Source organism: Clupea harengus, chromosome 17, assembly GCF_900700415.2.
Source record: "Clupea harengus chromosome 17, Ch_v2.0.2, whole genome shotgun sequence".
Taxonomy (NCBI): domain Eukaryota; kingdom Metazoa; phylum Chordata; class Actinopteri; order Clupeiformes; family Clupeidae; genus Clupea; species Clupea harengus.
Genome location: NC_045168.1, coordinates 9516171 through 9532422, shown reverse-complemented (window position 1 = coordinate 9532422; position 16252 = coordinate 9516171). Strand labels below are relative to the sequence as shown.

General features: G+C 44.7%; 1 protein-coding gene across 2 annotated transcripts in view; it reads left to right on the top strand.

The window, feature by feature from the left end:
- Positions 1–16252, top strand: part of esyt2b (extended synaptotagmin-like protein 2b) — a 34490-nt gene that overhangs the window by 5282 nt on the left and 12956 nt on the right. For both annotated transcript variants that reach the window (XM_031583961.2, XM_031583960.2), the window contains exons 2-10: positions 539–580; positions 1807–1941; positions 2723–2799; positions 2927–2999; positions 5459–5548; positions 9163–9218; positions 14424–14544; positions 15263–15439; positions 15527–15609. In XM_031583961.2, coding sequence (XP_031439821.1) covers positions 539–580; positions 1807–1941; positions 2723–2799; positions 2927–2999; positions 5459–5548; positions 9163–9218; positions 14424–14544; positions 15263–15439; positions 15527–15609 — 854 coding nt within the window. The remainder of the gene's footprint in view (positions 1–538; positions 581–1806; positions 1942–2722; positions 2800–2926; positions 3000–5458; positions 5549–9162; positions 9219–14423; positions 14545–15262; positions 15440–15526; positions 15610–16252) is intronic.

Below are 16252 nucleotides of genomic sequence, written 5' to 3'. Positions count from 1 at the left end.
TCTTCATGTCATTCACAGACAGACACACATGAATTTACACCCACCCGTCTTCGCCTTTTTTCATTTATCTCTCTCTCTGTATGTCTGCCTGTGTCAACGCATTGTGTGTTCAGGGCTGTCAACAACACCATACGCTTTCATGTCTTACTATATTCGTATTTACACATGTATGAGTGCAGGCAGGTCATGTGATAGCCTGAGGCCCTTACAGAAATGGCAATGTTCCTTATATCATAAAAGCTGCAGGACACTACCTAGTCCGTATGCACCCTGGTCTAAGTGGTTTTAGACAGCACAGTAATCGGTTCTGCATATATAACAATCAAACATTGGTAAAAGGGATTGTATCTACATTTTTAGTATTCGAATGGCTTGAACTCTAAGGTTATTAGTGTAAGCTATATGTAGCAGGAATATACGATGGCATCTTTCTCCTTAGTGACAAATATTTTATGATTTATGGAATATCTTGTTCTCGACTAATTAGTCTTCCTTTGAAACATGTGTCTTATATACTCTTCTGCTTGTCATTTTCCAGGTCCATTTCCCAGATGTGGAAAGAGTGGAATGGTTGAACAAGGTAAAAAAGTGTAAAATGTCACTTATCAACACTGCCTCGGGACACTGTCTCCCAAAGCATGTTTTTGGTTGTTTTTTAGGCATTGTTAAAAGGTTGACCTTTAAAGCTGCTTATCTATTAAACATGTCACTGCAGACTGGTGCTTTTGTCTTTCTCTGTGACACAATTTACATTTTCAACTGTCTTCTTGGTATCTCTTTGTCGTTCTCTCTGTTCATTCTCTTTTCCTCTCAAGGTGTGTACCTCTTTTCTTCGTATCTCTCCTTGTCTCCCCTCCCCCTCTCTCTCCCTCCCATCCTCTCTCTTCTGCTCCCTATTCCCCTCTCTTTCCTTTTCTTCTGTGCTTCTCCTCTCTCCCTTTCACTTCTTCCCTCTACCTCACCCTCTCTTTCTCCTCCTTGCTTCCTCCATTTCCCATTCTTCTCTACCCCCTCTCTCTCTCTCTCTGTCTTGTCTGTGAGTAGCAGGAGGATAGGATAGGAGGCTGCAGTGGGTTGGGATGTGGCACACTGCAGCACTGCTGATCCCCCCAGCCCTGCCCCATTTCCTCCTGTAGCAATTGCCCATATACGTACACACAGCAAAACATCACTTCTTACCTTCGTGTCAAAAATCTCAGATAATGTTCAAGTTAAACTCGCGTGTCTCTATGTGCCGAAGATATTTCTGTGTTTGTGTTTGTTTCACACTAGCAGTGCTTCATGAAATAGAGGGGTGTTACATTATTTATCAGCGAAGCCACTTTAATGTATTTTCCATGGAGTATGAAAGGCTTTAACTGAGTTTAGGCAAAACATGATTCATATAAAAGATTGTGGTGAAGCGTGCAACACTTGAGGCTGATGTGCCGTTTGTTATATTACCAGCTGTACACCACAGGGAATTCAGCATCTTAAGATCCTAAACCTCCATTTTCTTGTAAATAGTGAATTAGATTATGCTCCTCTCTCTCACTCTTCCCTTTCATTCTTTAAGCCAGCCTACACCTCTTTATCTCTCTCTCTCAGCATCTGTTCAGATTTGACATTCAAAAATGCAAATAAAAAAAAACAAATACAAATGAGGGAAGGGATCTTAATCAAACAGTGCCATCTAGAGAGCCACCCCCAGGACTCAGGTCCCTTCAGCTTTATTTTGCTGCATCATCCCATGATGACCAATCATGTGTCAGTCATGTTGTTCTTGTCTCTGAGTGATCCATCTCTTCCTTCTCCCTTCCTCTGCAGACGGTGAAACAAATGTGGCCGTACATCTGTCAGTTTGTGGAGAAGCTGTTCCGCGAGACCATCGAGCCGTCCGTGAAGGCGGCCAACGCGCACCTTAGCACTTTCAACTTCACCAAAATTGACCTGGGAGACAAGGTGAGCGGAGCACATCACACATCTCTGCTCCCCACCCACAGTCTCATCAAGTCCGTTTTGTGTTGGAGCCTTCTAACCCGTTTGGCCTGATTCCAAAGATGGGTGGCACACCACTGGAATGGATGTGTTCTTTCTCCACCCCTGTCTTGGTTTTACCCTTGATCACACATTTGAATCCTGACCCCAGTGGGGTATTACGAGCGTGAGCTAATTAGCTCCATAGAAAATTGCCCCATTCATAGTTCCATATAGTACATACTGCAGAACCATTACTTGTTTGTGAGCTTTATATGTATAGGACTAGCTTTAATCTCTCCTCATTATACTATAATTACATAACAAATCACAGTCTCGGATTACCCCTTGGACTCAGTATATTACAGTCATCCATCCTCTTAATGTGTTGGGAGTTGATGATTCCCAGAAGTCTATGCAGTTTATGTCATGGTTCAACATATTGCAAGACATAATCTAAATCTCAAAGACCTTAAATCACAATCTTAAAATAGGATATATCTGAATTATTTGATTATTTAAGTATTGTGTTTAGTAATCCAGTCACGTTACGGTATGGTCAAATATTGATTACATTTGTAGTCTGCACAGGAAATAATAGGACACAGGTTAATACTATGTATGCTTACATTAGGAAGCCTGAAGTGGGCATCTTAAAAGGCAGGCATGTAAATGGCACCGCAGAGAATCTCAAGAATTTTTCTGTGTGTTTTTGTGTGTGCATTTGCATATGTGTGTGTGTCTGTGTGTGTGTGTGTGTTCACAGCCTCTGAGGGTCAATGGAGTTAAGGTTTACACTGAGAATGTAGACAAGCGTCAAATCATCATGGATCTCCAGATAAGGTCAGAAAGATTTGTCTCAGATTTGTTTCCTCATGACTTTACATACGGATCTAATATCGGCTGAATGGATATCTAAACGTGTGTTTGTGTGTGTGTGTGTGTGTGTGTGTTCATTTATATCACACAGTTTTGTTGGGAGCACTGAAATAGATGTGAACATTAAACGCTACTACTGCAAAGCCGGCATCAAGAGCATACAGGTGATCATTGCATTCCTCACTCCATTCTGAGCTCATGTCCCATGGTCATCATGTTTCCACGGAAACAGCACGGTATTGGTTGCAGCTTCAATAAGCTGTCTGTCTGGCTTCTCTCTCTCTCTCTCTCTCTCTCTCTCCCCCTTTCCTCTCACACATACACAGACACACATACAGTATACACTGAAAAAGATAATATAGATAGAGGTTTGTGGTGTCAGGCGTTTAACATACACTGTTAACTAATCTGTGGCTCTGTCGAGACTGTCGTTACTGGCATGTCTATGTGTGCCTGATTGGTTTGTGTTTATGACCACTCGTCGTCGGTGTTATGAGGTGTGTTGGAAACAGAGTGTCTCAACTCTCCATTGTGTCATGAACATGTCTGTTTCCAGGAAAGACTCTGCAAGCCTGTTGATCAGAGCCTATTTTTAAGAAGGGTGTATTTTTGGCATGGTGTGTAACTGAATACACTAATGCCCTTGTGCTGTCCGCAATGCTGGAAAAGATTGGACAACATACACAAGTGTGCATGTGTGTGTGTGTGTGTGTGTGTGTGTGTGTGTGTGTGTGTGTGTGTGTGTGTGTGTGTGTGTGTGTGTGTGTGTGTGTGTGTGTGTGTGTGTGTGTGTTTGGGCATGTTTGTATCTTGTTACACCATGCAGACAGTTGTTAGCAGTCATACATGGGAGTGTTCTTGGTGAAACCCTTGTATTGACAGTTACAGAGAGAGTGCAGCGAGATGACATGGAGAATTAGTATGCCTAACATATCCACTTAATGAATAACACAAGAGGCCAGAGGAAGCATTTCTCTTTTGTTATCAATGACAGCCAGTGCCTTTCCTCCAGAAAATCTCATTGGGATAACATAGGCTACTTTTTTACTTGAAGAACCACTTCAAATGATATTGCTGCATTAAAGGTGTAGTCCGTGATTCGAATCCCATGCACTTTTTGTCAAATTCAGCAAATTGCTCTTCATGGTCCTCTAGCTGTCCAATTAGTGTTTCTGCTCAAAACAACTCTGGTGTTAGTCCTGGCGCTGTTAAAGGGAAACAAACATAGACTGTTCCAGCCAAAACATGGTAATTCAGGACGCATGGGAGGGCGAAAATTTGATTGGCGGTTGAGATCAAATATCAACAACCTTTGGAAAAAAGGAAACCAAATCGCCGACTGCATCTTTAAATTGCGAGGCAAGTCCTCTCAGAAAGTAAATAAAGTGGAAGGACTTTAATGTTCAAATCTGTCTTCCGATTTAATGGACCATTCATGTGTACAGATGTCAGGGCTGGGATTCTTCTGCTTTCTTTGGCAGAGCTGACTTGGTAGTTTGGGAATACTGCGTTTTATTTTAATGTTTTTTTTCCCTCTCTTGAGGCCCTTTATTTGTGAATGTGAAGGACACTGCTTTTTTACCAGAAATGCACTGAACCAAAACCTTCCTTTATCCCTAAGAGGCATACTGTATGAGAGAGCAGTGTCTTTTCATGGAGCTCTTCCGAGTGAATCTATAGATCAGTATATAATTTGTGAGTTCGCATTGCTTAGGGCTGCACAAACAATGGACAAGCGCAGTGTCAGGGTGACGGAAAAGCCTATGGATCTTTCTGGAGGCTGAAATGATTCATGAGTGGAGACCAGCTATTTAGCCTGCCTGCATGGAATGTTTGCCGCAAGAAAAAAGCAATCAGTCTTCCTCCCTGGACCCCTAGACAAAGCACATTCGCTTATAACCCAGAGAGATAACTGCTTACTTTCTTAGAAAGATCCTCTTTTTCTCCTATTACTCCCTTTCCTCTCCTCTCTCTCTCTATGATTGTGTCTGTCTCTCTTCAGGCTGTTTCCCTCTGTCTCTCTCAGTTCTTCATCTTCCTTACCTTCAAGACGTTCTCTCTCTCTCTCTCTCTCACTCTTTTTCTCTCTCTCTCTCCCTCACACACACAAACGCACGCACGCACGCACGCACGCACGCACGCACGCACGCACGCACGCACGCACACACACACACACACACCCACACACACACACATACACACATACACACCAACACATGGTTTCCAAAGGGGTTGTCTGAGGCTGGTATGGCTGCTATACGTTAAGCTGTGGTGTATTAATGGCAGCATCACCTCCGTCGCCTCGTGGGCCTGTCCCCTTCGGAATGTTCCGGTCCTTGCTGAGTTATCTCTCGCTGGGTGATTGTAAAGACGAGGATTAGGGGCTCAAGGGCCTCCTAAGAGTGGGTCACTGATACTGAAACCTTCCTAAATTGTATTTCTGTTTGTGTGTGTGTGTGTTTGTTGAGTTTTTTGTCTGATAATACATGGTATAGTACATAGTAATATAGTAACATACTAATATAAAATAGTAACATAGTAACATACTAATATAAAATTAGTAAATTGTTATTACAAGTAATTCCTGCTTGTTATAAGTCAGATTTCTTGTCTGCTTCTGCAGCTCCATGGCGTGCTGAGAGTGGTGCTGGAGCCCCTGCTGGGGAACATGCCACTGGTGGGAGCGCTGTCTCTGTTCTTCATCAAGAAGCCGGTGAGTGCTGCCTGCCTGCCTGGCTGGCTCTCTACATCCGCCTCTCTCCCTCGCTCTGTCTCTGCCTGCCTGCCTGGCTCTCTACATCCGCCTCTCTCCCTCGCTCTGTCTCTGTCTACCTGGCTGGCTCTCTACATCCGCCTCTCTCCCTCTCTCCCTCGCTCTGTCTGTCTGCACTGGAACATCACATTCCATGCTGTCAAATTGATGAACTGGAAAAAACATTTGTTTGTGTGTGTGTGTGTTACCTGGTAAAATGATTGATTGAACTTATTGTTTATTGAATTGAATTGGATTGAAAGCCTTTACTGCCATTTTATAGCTTGGCGTATAATGAAATTTGGAGCACTGCTACCGTTGGTGCCATGAGGAACAACGTATAGTGACAACAAGAATACAATAAAGTAAATAAAAGATTCAGAAGTAAAAAAAAAAATAGCTGTAATTCCAAATGTACACAACGTGCAATGGTGTGTAATATAAGTACTCCCCCCCTGAGATAAGTTGCAATATTGCAGAGAGTCCTTGCATATCCTCCGAGCATAAATTGAAGTAACATTATTGTCTTACACACAATAATGGAATAAAGTGACTGCAGTACAATAAAGACTGAAGTCGTAATATTGCACATTTGATATTCCACATTGTAGTGCATGTGAGTTTATCTATTATGGCATCAATCTCTAGGGCACAGGATTGAGGAACCAGTTTCACCAGGTCTGATCAACGGCAGACGTTCCAAGTGTTCAGTTTCAAGAAACGCACAAAGACCTGGTCTGATCATTCAGAGAATGAAACAATAAGAGGGGGAGTGGAGAGAAGGAAGGCCGAAAGAAAAGGAAGTAAATAGCAAAAAGGGAGATTGTATTATTTATCAGTGATTTCCATTCCATTAGCCCCTTGTAGTCTGTGCGACCAGTGCAGTCAGATGGAAAGCACAGGTTCTCCATCTACCCCTCCTCCCCTCTTGTTTTATTTGTACCCAAGGAAACATCGGCTTTGTGAATCACAGCGCACAGAAGACAAAGCCTCTGAGCCAATTAGAACATAGATACAGATCTAGATGTAACTGGAGATATTGTCCTTCCTTTGTCATCAGTGTTAAAAGCTCGGGTTGCCTAAAAAAACTGTTCTTCAAGATACACACGCATCCAGAGCACCTCTCGCTCGATCCAATAATACCCCCACCTTGAGGCTACAGATACACTGATACTTGCTACTTGTACACCATTAGCCTACTTTCTGCCGAGTTGCATTTGCGTGTCCTCCCGGCTTCTCCTCCTCCGGGTCCCTCTTCAATGCACTTCCGTTCCTGTCGGCAGTCAAATAATGTGACCGATTTAAACGGTATGGGAATTTTCTGTGATGGGGAGAACAGAAGCTGCTTTAAATAGCTACGCGCACGGCAATGGCCTCCCCCTGGTTATTTTCAGCCTGGGGAGCGGCAGGGTGGGTTGCAGAGGCCAGTGAAAGCAATACTATATGGTGCAGCATGTGGCCTGTGCTGCTATAAATCACTGCCCTCCTCGCCCCCGACCCGAACACGGACCGAGCATGCGAGGTGTGACATGCTACGGGCCCGAGGCGAGCCGGCTGTAATCACATGTGAGATGACTCACCTGTTAGCCGGGGGGAGGGGTGCCGACACTTGAACCGTGATTTACCCTCACCTGACTCGCCCTGTTGCCCATTACGCCACGGCCTACTCGTCCTCGAGGGCCTGTTATTGCTGCGGTGGCCGGCAATGACACTGAAAGAGCTATAGCAATGACCTTGTTGGTTTGCCCCCAGCTGTTGAGTTCGTTCAGTGAGGCGATCTTTGATCAAAGGGGTTTATTTTCTTTCATTCACTCCTGCAGTTTTGTCACTCGCACCTCTGCTGATTATATTGTAGAGTGCAGTTAACAGGAGGAATGGCTTACTTGAACAGCCTTTGCCTCAATCCCCTTTCCCCCTATCTGTTTCTACACTTCTCCTTTTTACTCCTCGTGAGTGTGGCTCGTGGGGTTTGCAACCAGTTTTCAATTCTTCCCGATCAAAAGAAAACACGAGCACACTAAGATGTGCTACTGATCTGGATGCCTTACAAGGCCATGTTTTGTGTGTGTGTGTGTGCTGCCAGAAGATTCCCCTCCGTAGCTTTAGTGTTTATATTGGTTTATACTGCTGGAGTGAGTCAGCATACTTCTTTTGGTTCTGAAGTTTTCATTGCTCATATTAGGCAAAGCAACCTCCGCTCTAAACAGTTTCTGACTAGCTCTCTCCCAGGCCTTACCCAGGTCAATGATATAACCTTCACTTTAAAAATATATCCCTTGCTCTTAAAAATAACCTCCCTTTTAGCAAGGACATACACATACACAAGCACATACTTTCCCATTCTAACCCCAAAACACCTGCACTAAGAAACGTTTAGCCTAGTTAAATAACTCCGGGCTGCACGCCTTGTGGGGAAGCAACTGGGAATTTGGGATTAAGCAAAGGCTACATTAGGCCACTCGCAATGAAGCAGTTGACCCTGGAAGCTACCATGTTTGGCCTTGGGCTTTAGTAGGGTGGCAGAGAGCATTGGTTTACTGGGAGAGGAGAAAATGCACTAATGGAGTGGTGTGCTGGTGCTGGTGCTGGTGCTGGTGGTGCTGGTGCTGGTGGTGCTTGTGAGAGATGTGCACCGGGGCCCGTGGGGTGTGGGGGGCTGTCAGCGAGTGGAGTTGGCCCACACCTCTCAGGGCACTGCAGAGGCAGCAGAGGGCTCGCACTGCAGTTTTCTACTGCGCTAGGATTAATCCCCAGAGACCCGCACACCGGAGGGCCTGGAGGAACGAGAGAGAAAGACAGAGAGAAAGAGAGAGAGAGATAGAGAGAGAGAGTTTTAAAGAGAGAGAGAGAGAGACAGTTTATGTTAAAAAGAGAGAACGTATAGAAGAGAGAGAGAGAGATGGAGTGTGACAGACAATGAGTGTACATAACAGAGATTGCTCATATGAAAGAGAGCAACACTGGGAAAATAATGGGGTGACATCCAGAGAGACTCTGACAGCTCAGGATGCATTTCTCCTCACTGAGGACATAATGCTCTCGTCTTGTTTTGTGCGCCTGCTACAGCGCATTACAACACGGGGACCTGTGAGAGAGGGTGCTGGCCAGACTGATTATCATTGATTTTATAACCAAATCACTCAGCCAGATGGGATTATAGTGTAGATCTTGTGATTGTGATATGTGGCTGCTGAGGAGTGTTGTTCCCCCTTTGAAAGATCCCACATCCCTCGACCAGGCTTTTCATCAGAAGAACCCCGCTCTTTAGTCTCCCCCAGTCGATTCCTTAATGCTCCCCGCTACATTTTTATGAACAAAACAAAGACATAAATAAAAAGTAAAAAGCTTTTAGTATAATTTCAGGAGCTTCTCCAAGCAGCTTCAGTGTTCAGCTTCTCCTTTTAAACTGACTGTTGTGAGAAGCCCTACTCTCCGTGCAACCCCAGTACCCTATATAGAACAAATGAAGAACACTCTTCTTTCCTCATTACAATGTCTCTTCATTTGTGTCTGTATTGACATCTCAGTGACTTGCCACTAATTAGTCTCTTCCTTCTAACTACTCCTTCTTTTAGCTTCTAGACATCAGCTGGACTGGCCTCACCAACATATTGGACATTCCTGGACTGAAGTAAGTGTTTGATCATCCTCATTCTCTCTCTGTCATGTAATTGATTAATTGATCACTTGTAAAGGCTTCCAGTCACTGAATTATTAAGGGCTTTGTTTGTCCCTGCTGAGTCATATGCGACATCTGTTGCACATTGTCTGAGAGGAGGCCTGTTGTGCTGAAGTGATAACGGGCCTCTACAAATTAAGACGTGACAACATGCCTGATGGATAATGAGATTAACCGTCACTTGTTGAGTTGTTTGACTAACCCCACCCCCAGGCACACGCGTGCTTGAATGTGTGTGTGTTCTCTGTATTTGTGTGTGTACAAGTGTGTGAGTGTGTTTGGGTGTGTATGTATGCGGTTAATGTGCAGTGTTGAGTGAGCACGCCCTCCCTCCCTCTCTCTCCCTCCTGGAGGCGTTTGTTATGCCATCTGCGTGTGTGTGTGTGTGTGTGTGTGTTAGTGTGTGTAAGTGTGTGTGTGTGTGTGTGTGAGTGTGTGTGTGTAAGTGTGTCTGTGTGGTTAATGACTTTGCAGTGTTGAGTGAGTGCGCTCCCTCTCCGTCTCTCTCCCTCCTGGATGCGTTTGTTGTGTCATCGACGTGTGTGTGTGTGTATACGCGCGTGTGTGTGTGTGTTTGTGTCTGTGTGCTGACGATTGAGCCCCACTGCCCTTCCTCCTTCCCTCCGTTCATCCCTCTCTCTCCTGGAGGTGTTTGTTGTGCCGTTGGCATGCGTGTGTGTCCCTTGGAGAGAGATAGAGCAGGTGTTTGTAGCGGGTGGTGTTGACGAGACCCACACTGAGAGCACCTCAGAGGGACGAGCCATGTAGAATGAGGGATTGCCTGCAATGGCTATTGAGGGTTAACAGATTAACTACCTTCAAGAGTTGCTTTTTGTGTTAGCAATCGTCAACACATGCATCCCTCAGCTCCTCTGCCCATATAGCCGTATACATCATATTAACAGCCCTGTGGGTTTTCCTGGTTGTAAAGCCTTCATCAGTTGCTCATTGATTGTGTGGTTGTGTGTGTGTGTGTGTGTGTTAGTGTTTGTGGTTTTGCTGTGGCTGCAGTTACGCCGTGCTGTAATGTATGTTATGGGCTAGTAGACATCCAGGGTTCACTTTGAGGTGCAGTAAGGGGTACAGCTCCGAGTTCAAAGTCCCAAATTGGCCATATAGTGAATTGAGATGGCAGGGACAGTGAGAGGGTTGTGGCTGGAAAGGGCATTCTGGGAAATATAACTGCAGAGACCAACAGTCCCTGCCATTATCAGTTTAATGGGGGGGTTTACGCACAACATTGATGTTAACACATAGGGCCCTAATTTCATCGGGCACTGAGCACCACAGGCAGCTTTGGCATCAGCAAACGTGCAGTGAGAATAGACAGAGATACCTATATTTGCTCATTTCTTTGACACAATGCAGGGTGTAATCACGCATAAATCGGTTGAGTAATTGGTGGATGTGGCAATTAAATCATTTATTATCAACCAATCTCAATGATTGGAACATACCTGATTAATGTTCACTTAGAGCTCAGTTATTGTTCTTCAATAGAGCAAACAACACATTTCCAGTTGCGAACGGAGCAGTTTGTGCGACCCTTGAAGTTTGCCTGACATGGAACCACATTTAGAACCATTCAAATTCATGCATGCAAAGCAACTAACAGAACAGCTCACAAAACAGTGTAAAAAAGATGTAAATATAAATGTGAATTTAGAAATTGGTCCACCAAAGCACTCCTAATCTCTTGTGAGTGAACTTTAGTCCGGAAGCAGCAGGATAAGGAACCAGTTCACCAGGTCTACGATCTGGTAGACATTCCAATTGTTCAATTCTACGAAAGCTACAGATGCATGGCGTGAGCTTTCAGTGCAGCACACGGCAGAAGGCCAGTAAGAGGTGGAGAATAGAGAGACGGAAGACTGCAGTCAATTTAAAATGGAAATGTCTTTACATGGGTTGAAGTTCAGTTCATTTTAATTCACAAGCCATTGCCCCTGACAGGCCAGTCCATAAGGGGTTGATACTTGTTGTGGGTTCTGTTGGGGTTTTAAACACTGTTTTTTGTAATAGAACAGTAAGCTGGCTTGTCTGCTGCTATGTCTTCCTTTCTCGCCTTCCTTTAAAGTTTCTAATTTAAGCAAGTTTAATTTCATTATATTGTACTCTCTGAGGATCCCCCTGTAATTGCCAGGCAACTCACATTCTCTGACTGGTGGGAAGGCGGTGTCTGTGGGAAGCCCACGCGGATCAGCGTGTGCGGGGATTAGAAGTAGTCCTAATGAATGTGGGACTTTTGAGATGGATTTAGATCAGCTCCACTTCACTTCTGTCTCCTTTGAAAACGCCCTTTGAACTTTTCTGTCACACCTGTTTTTCTTTCATCACTTCTTCAGTACGCTCTTCCGGGTCTCAAGGGAAATAGAACAGGAGCAGTTCCCCATTCTTCTCTTTTGAGCGGGGATGTTTTTGGTATGCCTGACCTGATTTCAAAAAGAGCTCTCCCAGGAAGTCTGATTCAAGGGAGACACACCTAAGGGAACACACACACACTCACACGCACACACACACACACACACCCGCGCACACACACATTTGCGCACACACACACACACACACACACACACACACACACACACACACACACACACACACACACAAACATGTACACACAGGCACACAACATCTACTGTGAGTCAGAAGGGATCCTAGCACAATGGAAAACAGATTAATGCTGCTGACATCTTAGTAGACTGACAGCAGGCTGGTGTTGATTTCCTCTGCTTTGGCCGTGGTGCTGGTGGTGGAAATGAAGGCTGCGTTGGGGTCAAATATAGGGCCATCACTGACGTCACGGCAAAACTCCGAACGTGGCTGGCCTTGAATCAAGATAGACAGTATATATAGCTGCCAGATATCCTGGTTATCCTCAGATCAGGTCAGAATGTTGTTCCACTGCTGCTGTACTTTATAGGCATGATGATCTTATCTCATTTTGCTTTGTGCCAGGGGCAAGGTATTGGCATAACTGCATTAAGTTGTTGGTTAGGGGGACAACATCTCATAAATCCCACTTATACCCTCACTGGGCGGTTCTTCTGGTGTCTGGCAGTCCTGGTCCAAAATGCGGCTGAAAATTGGATCTTGATTTAAAAAAGCCTGTAAGGAATGTGCAGCCATTCCGTAAACGACCGTGCTGAAGCAGTTATTCTCAAAGCTGCGACGGCATGCTGCCTCTTGCCTGAGCTGATGAAGAAATTTGACTAAGCTTTAAATAAGCTGTCACCACGCAAGTGACAGGCAGGGGGACTTGAGTGGTGACATATCAATGGCTATCCTGACTACGCTGGCACATGCGCACACAGACACACACACACACAGACACATGCTCATACAGACACACATGCAGAAACACACATGCACACGCATGCATGCACTTACATACATATGCATGCACACACACACACACATGCATGCACACACACACACACACACACACACACACACACACACACACACACACACACACACACACACACACACACACACACACACACACACACACACAATGAGCTGCATTCTAAAAAGGCATCCAGCTAATTCCCCAACCCCCTCCCACAACGTATGCAGAGGGTAATGTATCTGAGCAGATAGTGCCTTACTCATTGGAGTGTGTGTGCACAAGTGTGTGTGTGCACCTGTGTGGGAGACTGGGGAGGCTTCCAGTTTCGCTGTGACAGTTGCACGGTGGTCTGCGTTTAAATTGGATTGACATCTATGCATCTGTGATCTTGATCTGTGATCTACGAGAATGTCTATCAAAGATAGAAGGAGAGAAAGGAGGGGAGGGAGAGAGAGAGACAGAAAGAGAGAGAGAGAGAGAGAGAGAGAGAGAGAGAGAGAGAGAGAGACTTTGGCAGCATTCTCACGTGCCTGGCTGAGGTTACACACCACAGGGTACGGTGTAGAGGACACGGCAGGCATGCATAAGGACCTGCCACCTCCCACCGCTGCTAGTACTGCCCGGGGATAAGCAGCGTCAGTGGCAGAAGGGGGAGTGGAAGTGGCGATAGTGGCTGTCTGTGTCCTGCTCTCCTCTGTCCCATAGTTACCTCCCCCCCCGCCCCTCACGTGAATTGCTGTGAGACTCAGAGCTAATAAATTCTCTGTTGATGTCCTATCGAACTCTCTCCCGCTCTGTCCGTCTCTCCAGACTCTTCTTTCACTGCCCTCAGCACTGCTCTCTTTTCACATCACGTTTCATTTTGAATCACAGGCTGTCGGCCCTCTGTGTGTGTGTGTGTGTGTGTGTTCTGTGTGTTTGACTGCAAGGTCATATTGTGTGATTTCTGCTGAGGTGGTGAGACGAGAGAAGAATTGTGTGTTGGCACGTGATCCAATTCACCAACACGCACACACACGCACGCACACACACACAGAGTTTCATCTGATATGCATTAATCCGACAGACCCTTCAAAGCAAAATACACTTGGAAGGAACTGATTAATCCGGCCTTTTGAGCACCACTGCTACTGAAACCTTGAAGACGAACTGAAGAGGCAGTGCAGCACAGACATAGCACTGTTATTTCAGGGTTAGAGAGACACAGAACACATCCCAAGGACCCAGAGGACAGTTATCAAGGATCTCAGGTTTATTTTAATACTGAGGAAGACTTGCCCAGCTTCAAAGTACTGTCTGAAATGTCAGGATTAAATACCCCCATACATGACTCTGTTGTGCAAGGTGTCTGATGAAACAAGTTTGCCATGTCATGGCTCAAATGTCATCCCTTCGGACTGTCAGCAGGTGCAGGTTAAGCTTGCAATAATCAAAACTCGAATGACGTGGTCTAAATTCAGTTTGGCTTCCTATTGGGAAAAACATCTCAGCAAGAGCTATGTATGGCTGACATTTTGGATATTATTCTTAAAATGTATAATATTACAACATGAAGTACAGAAATGGGCAAAATTAATGTATATTCCTTTTTATTATCACGTGTTTCCCTTGTATCATGTGATTCAGCAATGTACAATACAGTACAAGAAACAATACAGCCCAGATCACACGAACAAGCTTTTAAGCTTCTGTTTCCCCAGAAACGGCTATTAAAATGCAGACAGACAACCACACACCACAGCTTTGCTTCTCCCATGCGGATGACTCATGACTCACTGAACGTGTCTCTTGCCATTCTCTTCCAGTGGCTTCACTGACAACCTGATCCAGGACATCATCTGCAGCTACCTGGTGCTGCCCAACAGGGTGACTGTCCCTCTGGTGGGCGATCTGGAGCTGGCGCAGCTCCGCTTTCCCATGCCCAAGGTAAACACTCAACACTGACAAACCATGATGGATGACATGAATGTATGGATGGATGGAATTGATATAGTGTGTATTTGTCCTACAAGGAGGCCAAATCTATTTCTAGATCCTGTTTGTTCTATCTATCATTTGTTATGATTGGGAACATTAGATAGATCTTATTCTCAGCAATAAAAACAGCTGAGGCTGCTTTACCATGGCCTGGGGCCCAGGGACTCAGTCTTCAGCCAAGTATCCATCAATCCACATATTTTGACCTCTGAAAAGAAGCTTTGTTCAGCATGCGTGGCATAGCCAACCCTGATCATTCAATACCATCATCCTTGTGACTGTGTGTACCTAATGGGTTTGTTTACTTCTTTGCTAATAGTTTTATCATTTCTGTGAAGACTATTGTTCTCTGTTTCATGGCATCTAACTTGCCCTTGAAAGGTAGTGCTGCCATCTTGTGGTGTCATAGCCACTGCTCCCCAGTAGAGTGCGCATGCATTATTTATTATTCAATATGTGTCAGTTATGGTTGGTCAACTCCAGTCACCTCAGGAGATTGTATTTGAAATTCACTAATGTCATGACAATGAATTCATCCCTGAGGATCCCTGATATAATATAAATCTGTCAGAAACCAATTTCTGGTAGCATAATCTGGCCAGTCTAATGCAATGGAGGTGATGCGCTTAATGTAAAATGTGACAGACTGGCTGTTGTGTGTTGGCAGGGTGTGCTCAGAATCCACTTCCTGGAAGCGCAGGATCTGGAGGGGAAGGATAAGTACCTCGGAGGCTTGATTAAGGGCAAGTCTGACCCTTACGGAGTTGTTCAGATTGGCAACCAGCTCTTTCAGAGCAAGACCATCAAGCAGTGCCTGCAGCCAAAATGGAATGAAGTTTACGAGGTGAAAGGGCATCTATGGGCTAAATTCTAACAGACAGACAGACACACCACAGCTGTTTCAACATGGTGCATATTTGTTTTCATTCAGGCCCTGGTTTACGAGCACTCAGGTCAGCACTTGGAGATTGAGCTGTTTGATGAAGACCCTGATAAGGACGACTTCCTGGGAAGGTGCTGTATCTTGACTGGTCTTCTTCTGTCTCGTTTTAGCCAAAGAATCCTCATTTCTCCACCAGCTTTCCCATTCACATCAGTGCAGAATTCAGCAGACTGCAACCAAGACAGTTTAGCCCTCTGGGGACCGTATCCCTGTGGAGCAGGGGTTCTCAAACTTTTGCAAGCTGGGCCCCCCCAAAGCTGGTTAGGGGTAGTTGGGGCCCCCCCATCCGTGCCCGCCGCCACCGCCCTCAACTACACCACCATATATAGATAGATAGATAGATAGATAGATAGATAGCATATTGTTATTGATAGGCCTGACATGTCAAGGTTAGGCTATTGTTATTGTTATTGCCCATACAGACAATTATTATAACTTTTTATTATTATTATTAATATTGTTATTATTATTATCATCAGTAATAGTAGGCCTATTAGTAGGCTATTCATTATTATCACCATCATTATGTTATTATTATTATAATTAATGATTATCGACCAATTATTATTATTGTATTATTATTAATAATAATAATAATAATAATAATAATAATAATAAGTGTTATTGTTGCTATCATTAGGATACTGTTATTATTATGGGCCTCCTGTGATCTTTACAAAAAAAATCCTACAGGGTTTCAATGTGAGACATGAG